Below are 9,406 nucleotides of genomic sequence, written 5' to 3' on the forward strand. Positions count from 1 at the left end.
GCAGCGTCTCCCACCTGCAGCTCCGTCTCTCTTCGGCCACCTCCAGCTTTCGCGGCCACGGGCTGCGGCTCCCGGCGCCTGAGGTCTATCTCCTCGCAATCCCGCAGGGGGCGCCCCAGCCCGAGCGCGCCGGCCCTCGGGGAGGCGGGAGGGGAGCCCGGGGCGGGCGAGAGCGGGGCGGGGGGGGGGGTGTCCCAGCTATAAAGCGTGGCCGCCTCCCGCGGCGCCCAGGACGGCTGGGACCCCGGGCGGTCGGACGGGCGGGCACCGGTCGGAACTCGGGCCGTGCCGGCTGAGAGATCTGAAGCGCTCGGTTTCCCCCCCCACCCCGGGCCGGAGCGGGGGCGGGAGGGGGCGCGGGCCCGGGGGATGCTGGGCTCTGTGAAGATGGAGGCCCATGACCTGGCCGAGTGGAGCTACTACCCGGAGGCGGGCGAGGTGTGTCCTCGGGGATGGCGGAGCGGGAAGCGGGGGGCAGGAATCAGGGTGCGGGTGTAAACGAGGACAAGGATGGGGATTAAATGGGGGCCCCAACCACGGTTGAGGGGCGGAGGAACTGGAGACACCGAGACCAGGTGTAAGAGTCAGGGATGGGGGGGGGGGGGGGGGAAGCACGGGAGTGCGCTTTAGGCTGACCGGAGCCAGGCCTTTAATGGGAGTCAGAAAAATTTAGGCAAGGGTCAGGTCATAGTTTACGCGTGAAGACTGGGGCTCGGGGACCCCCAAATCCAAGGGACAGAAATTTTAAAAACCAAAGATGGGAATCCGAGGTCCAGGATAGGGGACCCAGCTGGGGGATTGAGAAATGGGGTTCAAAATGGGGGGGGGGGGGTTAGGGGAGGAAGACCGGAACGAAGAGATGAGAGAAAGGGGTCACCATGAAGGAAAGCCTGAGGCGGGAACTCAAGGTTAGAATATAGTTAAAGATGGGGGTTCTGGGGTAGAAATCAGAATTGGGGGCTGGGAGATAAACACGGGGGTGGCGGTCTAAGAATCAGAAAATAGGGATTGGTGCTCAAAGAGGCGAGACATGGTTTGGGGGAGTCTGTAATAACAGGTGGGTGAGAGTTGGGGCTCAGATAGATGGGGGCCCAGATGGGGTCAGAGTTGGGAGCCTGAGAGCAGATGTGAGCCACGGCATTGGCTGGAGAGGGGTCAGTCTCCACCCTCCAACCCTATTCCTGATCCTTACCCCTCCCGACTGAACTTCAGTGGTTTAATTGTTTTCAGAGACCCTCAGCAGGGATACTCCTAATTGGAAGGCTGGAGGGTTTCAGATTTCACACCACCACCCCCCTTCCAGTTGTCTCCAGTAATTGCCAACATCCTTACTGTCCCACCTTCGACAAGGCCGCCCTTGGAGTAGGGGGCGGGGTGTATCTTAATTCCCGCACCTCAGCTGACCGAAAGTCCTTACCCAAGTCTAACTCCCATTCCAGTTGCTGCAAGGGCTCCCCCTTAGCTCATTCTTTCTAGAGAGTCAAGATTGTGAAGTGACGGGGGAGGGGTCCTGGTAGGAGGGTTATGGGGGTCCAGACACTTGGGTTCCTAGCCTGGAAGGAGGCTTTGGGCTTCAGGTCGGAGTGGGGCTGGAATGGCTGAGAGCTCCAAAGATTCTGAGATCTGGAGGTTCCAGGGACCCCACCGTGCCTGAGTTCTGGATCTGGGGTTTGAAGCTTAGGGTGGGACTCCTGGTTCCCCAGGCCTGCGGGGCTTGGCAGGGTGCCCGGGAGGGGCCAGTCCTGGGGCTGTGGAGGTGTGAGGTGCACGTGGGGTGGGGCGGGCCGACCAGGGAAGGGATTGGGGGTGCTGAGAGACAGAGCTGGGACCTACTGGAGATATCAGTTGGGCAGTGGGGAAGGCACAGACCAGGTCCGACGTGGAGGCTCCCAGGGAGTGAGGGATCCCAGCTGAACCCCTAGAGAGTTCAGCCTGGGGACATGATTTAAGAGAACCAACTGCCGATCTGTGTTGGGGGGGGGGGAGGGCACATCTTGAAGAAGTAAGCCCTGCGGGGTCTAAGGACAGAGGAGTTGCCATTTGGGGCACAGTCTGAAGTTTAAGAATTTGTATGGAATCTGTCAGATATCCAAGGACAGTCTAGAGAGTCTAGAGAGGATTAGCATTGGGGGGCATATTTTGGAAGAGTTAGCATGTTGGGGGCTGGAAATGGAAATACGATCTGATGGTAGCCCCAGCCTTTGGATCAGCCACCAGCAAAGCCACCTCCTCCCCCTTGGGTCTGAACAATAGAGAAACATCTGCACTCACTCAGCGTCTAAGAACTAAGAAGGTCCCCAAACTGCTTCTTGCGCACAGCACCCTCCTGCTGGGGTGATTGACACCCCGGATCAGGCTCCCCATCTGGAAGGAAATTGGAAAGTTAGCACCCTGGGGTGTCCCCCCTGGACTCCAGTTTTACAGATCAGCTGGTCCGAGGGCTCCCCCCTGTTAGAGATGGGAACTCTGAAGTGTCGAGTGTCGGGGGGCTGCTTGAGGATCTGGACTGGGGCTGGGACCAAAAACTAGGCTTCTGGTTTCACACCGCCTTCCTCTGCCCGCTGTCACACCCTTCCTCAGAGACAATAAGGAAATGAAAGGAGAGAAATTCCAGCCTCCTGGGATGGGGGTGCAGGTCCCCTGAAGGCTTCCCCCCAGTCTCAGCCCCGCCCGGCTGGGGAGATCCGGTTCACAGGCTCACACCCGGACACTGGGGGTTCATCCCAGCCCTAGGGCGTGGGAAAGCCCAGGGTGGATTAGGGCAGCAGGAGAGCTTGAGGTCAGATGCAAAGGAGGACTTCCGGGTGGGTGGGGACCAGAAAAGGAGGGCCCTGGGGTCCTGGTCAGTCTTCCTCTGTGATACAAAGGAGTCCGATGGAGTTGGAGAATTGGAGTGGAGGTTGCAGAGGGATTTACCAACTCTCTGTGGATGCCCCTGAGTCCACTGCCTCCCTTCAGCTCCGAAGGACCCGCTTCCCTCATTCTGGGGAGAAGGCAGACGCAGCCAAGGTGGTGGTGGGGAGACCGGTGCAGGGAAGAGGGGTAGCTGTGACTCCCAGTTTCATTGTGAGGCTTCTGGGGAGACGGCGATGCTGAATGGAGAGAACAGAGATACAAAGATGTGCTGGAGGGCAAGAGACCTAGCAGGGGAATGGGATAGAGAGAGACAGGGAGAGAGAGGGTGGGGGAGAGAGAGATGGGGTTGGAAAGAGTTAGGAGGAGGGAAAGGCAGGGGGGTTGGGGAGAGATGAGCGAGAGGGAGAGACTGGAGAAGGAGGTGAAAAGAGAGGGGCGAGAAAGAGATGGGGAGGGACAGGGCTAGAAGAGATTGGGGAGTAGAGACGGAGGGAGAGGAGGGAGACGCGGAGTGAGAGAGGGGAGGAGCACAGAGGTTCTGAGACAGGGAAAGAGATGGACAGATACATATGGAGCCAGCTGGGAGATTCAGAGACAGGGGACAAAAGAGCTACCTGAAAGCTCATGAGAGAGAGAGAAAGTCTCTACCTGCCCTCAGACTAGGGTTGGTTCCCACCTGTCTCTGACTCTCTGAGTGACCCTGGCAATTCCCTTTTCTCTCAGGACTTTGGGACCTGCAGACCCTTGCAGTGACAGGGTCTAAGACAGGACCCACTGACTCACCGCAAAGGTGGCTCCTCCCGGAAATAGGAAATAGAGCCAAATAGAGCCGCAGGAGACCCCAGCGTGGGGAGGGAGCAGGGCAGACGGGGCTATGAGGGAGAGAGGACGGTAGACGGTGGATGGGAGGGTAAATGCACACCAGAAGGGAGAAATCTCCGCTTTACATTTTCCTTGTTTATCTTGTTCACTTCCTGCTAGACTGTCAGGTCTGCGAAGGGAGGCACTTCCATCTGTCTTGGTCACTGCTTCTATAGCACAATCCCGAGTGGTGGTCTGGAGCCAGACTGCCTAAATTCAGAATCCCAGTTCTGCCCCCTTCTTACTGTGTGACCCTGGACTGCCTCTCTGGGCCTCAGCTTGCCCAGCTATGCGATGGGTGTCATAATAGCACCTCCCCCATAGTACCTTTGTAAAGGTTGAAAAGGAGACCTTTCCCCGTGAAGTGTTTGGAGCTGTGCCCGGCACAAAGTAGGTGGCCAATAGATATTTGTTCAATGGATGAAAGAATAGAGGGTTATTTAGAGAGACATAGCAATGTCTACCGCATTCCATTGAGTGCAGATGCGTGTTTTTCCCCATTTGAACGTTTCTGAAATGTTTTACAGTCTGGAATGGGTCTTCTAGTCGATAGCGTCGAGGGATTGACCGTGTTTTCTTCCCCCATTTTTATTGCTACTTGAAACAACGCTGCATCTTACCAATGACGATGTCTTAGATTTGACGATATATTGTAACTACAGAATCTATATTAGGTTGGGTGGGGGGGGCGCCTGGGTGGCTCAGTTGGTTGAGCATTCAGTTCTTGATTTTGGCTCAGGTCATGATCTCACGGTTTGTGAGTTCAAGCCCCAAGTTGGGCTCTGCACTGACAGCGGTGAGCCTGCTTGGAATTCTCCCTTTCTCCCTCTTTCTCTGCCCCGTCCCTGCTGCCGCTCTATCTCTCTCAAAATAAATACAAATTTTACACACACACACATTAGATTGAAATCTATCATTTTGGATACTGAAACATTTTTGACCTATAACCACTGTAATTCTATAACCTAAAAGATTGATAGAGAGTACCCATGTAGGTGAGATGGTTGGAGAGATCAGCAGTTTCCAATTTTTTCAGTTTCAAGACCTCTTTACACGCTTAAAAAGTTATTGAGGACCCCAAACAGTTTTCGTTCATGTGGATTATGTCTATCAGGAGTTACTGCACCAAAAAAAATTTACTGCATTTGAGATTACAACTGAAAAAAATTTTAAGATATGGATTAATTAGTTTAAAAATAATAATTGTTTAGGGGGACCTGGGTGGCTCAGTCGGTGAAGCATCTGCTTCAGCTCAGGTCGTGATCTCGCGGTTCGTGGGTTCGAGCCCCATGTCGGGCTCTGTGCTGACAGCTCAGAGCCTGGAGCCTGCTTCGGATTCTGTGTCTCCCTCTCTCTTTCTGCCCCTCCCCCGCTTGCGCTCTGTCTCCGTTTCAAAAATAAACATTACAAATATTTTTAATAAAAAAATAAAATAATTTTTTAGTATAAATACTGTGTTTTTTGTTAAAATAACTATACTTTGGGGGTGCCTGGGTGGTTTGGTCGGTCAGGCTTCTGACTGTTGATGTTGGCGCAGGTCCTGACCCCAGGATCATGGGATCAAGCCCTGAGTTGGGCTCCACGCTCATTGCGGAACCTGCTTAAGATTCTCTCTCTCTTTCACTTTGCCGCTCTCTCTCTCTCAAAACGAATGAATGAATGACTATATTTCGGGGTACCCGGCTGGCTCAGTTGGCCAGTCTTAGGATTGTCAGTTCAAGCCCCACATTGGGCATGGAGCCTACTTAAAAAAATAATAGAACAAAATAGAATAGAACAGGATAGGAGAGGAGAGGAGACGATAAAAAAAATAATAGAACAAAATAGAATAGAACAGGATAGGAGAGGAGAGGATAAAAAAAATAATAAAATAGGATAGGAGAGGATAGGATAGGAGAAAAAAATAATAGAACAAAATAGAATAGAACAGGATAGGACAGGAGAGGAGAGGAGAGGAGAGGATAAAATAAAGTAACTATATTTCAAAACATTTAGTGAGAGGAGTGGCACTGTTATATTTTTGGCAAACCTCTTCAGTGTCTGGTTCAATAGGAGACAGCTGGATTCTTGTGGCTGCTCCTACATTTGGTCTGTTGCGATATCCCCTGCCCCGTGGCCTCTGGAAAACTCCACTGTATACTCATGAGAGAAAGTGAAAAGGGCTAGTAATATCTTAGCATTATACGCAAATAGTTTTGACCTCATGGACACCCTAAAAGGGTCTTGGAGACTCTCCAGGGTGTCCTGGGCCACACTTTGAGAACCACTTAAAGGGTGAGCTTCAGTATACGAGGGGGCCTGGGGGGGGTGGAGGATGAGGTCAGGGATGGGGTGCATGAGGACGGAGAAGAGAGAGAGACTTCAAGAGACAGCCATCCACAGAGAGAGGTAAGGATGGGAGGGACTTTGTAGAAAAGGCAAGGCAGACAGACGGATAGATGCACAGAGGGGGCCAGTGATCCTTTGCTGACCAGCAGAGTAGAAACTCACTGACCTCTCCCCTTGTGTCCTTCTTTCCTTCCAGGTCTACTCACCGGTGACCCCAGTGCCCACCATGGCCCCCCTCAACTCCTACATGACCCTGAACCCTCTGAGCTCTCCCTACCCCCCCGGGGGGCTCCCTGCCTCTCCGCTGCCCTCAGGACCCCTGGCGCCCCCAGCTCCCGCGGCACCCCTGGGGCCCACCTTCCCGGGCCTGGGTGCCAGCACTGGTGGAGGCAGCAGCTCAGGGTATGGGGGCCCGGGCCCGGGGCTGGTGCACGGGAAGGAGATGCCAAAAGGCTACCGGAGGCCACTGGCCCATGCCAAGCCGCCATATTCCTACATCTCGCTCATCACCATGGCCATCCAGCAGGCGCCGGGCAAAATGCTGACCCTGAGTGAGATCTACCAGTGGATCATGGACCTCTTCCCTTACTACCGGGAGAACCAGCAGCGCTGGCAGAACTCCATCCGCCACTCCCTGTCTTTCAACGACTGCTTTGTCAAGGTGGCGCGCTCCCCAGACAAGCCAGGCAAGGGCTCCTACTGGGCCCTGCACCCCAGCTCAGGTAACATGTTTGAGAATGGCTGCTACCTGCGCCGCCAGAAGCGCTTCAAGCTGGAGGAGAAGGTGAAGAAGGGGGCTGGGGGGACGTCCACCTCCAGGAACAGTGCAGGGTCTGCTGCCCCGGCCACCACGCCTGCTGCCACGGTCACCTCTCCCCCCCAGCCCCAGCCTCCACCGCCTGAGCCCGAGGCCCAGGGTGGGGAAGACGTGGGGGCTCTGGACTGTGGCTCTCCCCCTTCCTCCACCCCCTACTTCGCTGGCCTGGAGCTCCCAGGGGAGCTGAAGCTGGATGCACCCTACAATTTCAACCACCCCTTCTCCATCAACAACCTGATGTCGGAACAGACACCAGCACCTCCTAAACTGGACGTGGGGTTTGGGGGCTATGGGGCAGAGGGTGGGGAGCCTGGGGTGTACTACCAGGGTGTCTATTCCCGCTCTCTGCTTAACGCATCCTAGCAGGGGCGTGGGAGCGTGGTGGGTGGGGTATGGCTGTAGCTCCCACCATCTGGCCCTTGGGGCCTGACCCACCTGGTGACACTTTGCTTGTCCCGTCAGTTAACATCTTGGCCGGTCTGTTACTGTGGTGACTGCTGTCTCTGTGGGCATCATGTCTATCCTTTGGGTACTGTGATGACTGCCATCGACATGGTGGTGGGCCCGCTGGGTGTTACAAAGACTGCCGTATTGATCGATGTTATAAGTTGATCCATTGGGTGCTCTGATGGCTGCCATCTTGGATGACATCTTAGTTGGCCCTTTGGACATGGTGACGGACGTCCTCTTGACTGACCCTTTGCATGTGATGGTGATACCATTGCAATTACAACTTCTTTGGCCCGTTGGGGGCTGTGATCCCTTCTTTCTTGGGGAACTTCTTGGCACAGGAGATGCCAAGTTGGCCAACATCCTGCGTAACATCTTTATTTGGCCCATTGGGTGCTATGATGGCCACTATCTTGGTTGGCTGACATTACCAGTGCACCCTTGTGCACCATGACGGCCATCACAGCCCCTGTGCTGGCCGTGTCATCACCATCTCTTTGGTGCGAGTTGAGTGAGGAATGGAGGTGAGAATATTCCTTGTTTTTTTTTCGGGAGCCTATTCCCCCTCTCTGGTCCAGGAGAATCCAGAAAGGACTGGCTAGGGTGTGGGAAATTTCTACTGAAATCTGGTTCTTGCCTGGGAAGCGGGATACTGGCTGTGTTTGACCATTAAAGGCACTGTTTCTGCCTCTCATTGAATGTCTCGTTTCCTTGGCCGGCGGGCCCTGTGGGGCTTGAACACCTGAATTGTCATTTCCCTGTCCCCCAGGAGCTGGCTGCCTCTGGGGGAGGGGCTGGGGGAGGCATCGACCTGACCTTTGGCTCTTTGCTGTCCCTGACCCCAAGGACAGTTTGCTCATAGATAGCAGCCCCCGCAGCAGTGGGGCCAGGGCAGAAGGGGGAGGTGGCTCTGCAGTGACCAAGGCCATCTCCCCACCCCCACTCCCCAGACACACACCTCTCGCTCTGGGGCCCAAGGAGCCCAGGGGCTGCTCGATTTTTGGTTAAGCTGGGGAGGAAGGGAAGGGACAAACAGAGCGTTAATTGAAGGACATGGTGTGTGGGGCTTATCCGTGTGGGGGGCGGGGTGGGCCTCTGTTGGTCCTAGGATATCACTGTGCCCACTGAGGTCTCTGTGGTCTGCCTGTTGTTACCTCTGATTGTTACCTATTGTTCATATCCCTCGATTGTGTGGGTTTGCATGTCTGTTCTTACCCTGGGTGCTAACTGTAGGTGTCCTGATTTTGTGGGGTTTTTTACAATTTTTTTAATGTTTATTTATTTATTTTGAGAGAGAGTGCAGGCGGGAGCAGGAGGAGGGGGGGCGGGGGGAGGGGCATGGAGACAGAGAGAGAGAGAGAGAGAGAGAGAGAGAGAGAGAGAGAATCCCAAACAGGCTCCACACTGTCAGCGCAGAGCTCGACGCGGGGCTCAAACCCACAAACCGTGAGATCATGACCCGAGCCGAAATCAAGAGTGGGACACTCAAACCGACTGAGACCCCCAGGCGCCGCTGGCCTGGGATTTCTTACCGTTTTGTGTGTGTTATTCTCTTGGTACACCTACCCCTGGGGCCTTCTGGGTCTCACACTATCAGGTGCGGGTCTGTGTCTCAGTTTGTGTGCAAACCCGCGGCCCTGAGGAATCTGTGTGTGGCTCTATCCGTGTCGCGGGCCTGCCTGTCACTATGTGTCTTACGTGTACCTCTGCGAGTCGGCATCTGCCTGCGTGTTGACAAGCGCCCGCCTGGGTTTGCGCAGCGCGCCTGTCACTTCTGGCCGCAGGTGTGTGGGGGGAAGGAGCTCGGTCTGCCTTCGGGAGCTGTGGGTCTCTGGGTGTCTCTGTTCCTCCAGGTCTCTTCCCTAGGCTCTGCGTCTGGTGTCAGTCGCTCAGATGTCCCGAGTGCACGGATCTCATTTCACGGAGGAGAAGCGGAGGTTCAGAAGGAAAGGCCCCGGGCCAACATCGTTCAGCCGTTCAGCCGGGCTAGAGCAGGTGGCCAGGCCTGCTCTCGGTTTTTTGTTTTTTGTTTTTGTCCTTTCCTTATTTGGGGTTTGCCTTTCTTGGTTCTTGCTTGCCCGGTCATTCATCCAT

At 55.0% G+C, this 9,406-nt stretch overlaps 1 protein-coding gene across 1 annotated transcript; it reads left to right on the forward strand.

Moving 5' to 3' along the window:
* The first annotated feature begins 243 nt into the window (after positions 1–243).
* FOXA3 (forkhead box A3) lies at positions 244–8,006 on the forward strand. The gene is made up of 2 exons (XM_030299639.1): positions 244–438; positions 6,242–8,006. The coding sequence occupies exons 1-2, from the start codon at positions 370–372 to the stop codon at positions 7,223–7,225; spliced, it is 1,053 nt and encodes a 350-aa protein (XP_030155499.1). The 5' UTR covers positions 244–369; the 3' UTR covers positions 7,226–8,006.
* Positions 8,007–9,406: the final 1,400 nt, after the last annotated feature.

Source organism: Lynx canadensis, chromosome E2 (genome assembly GCF_007474595.2).
Source record: "Lynx canadensis isolate LIC74 chromosome E2, mLynCan4.pri.v2, whole genome shotgun sequence".
Taxonomy (NCBI): Eukaryota; Metazoa; Chordata; class Mammalia; order Carnivora; family Felidae; genus Lynx; species Lynx canadensis.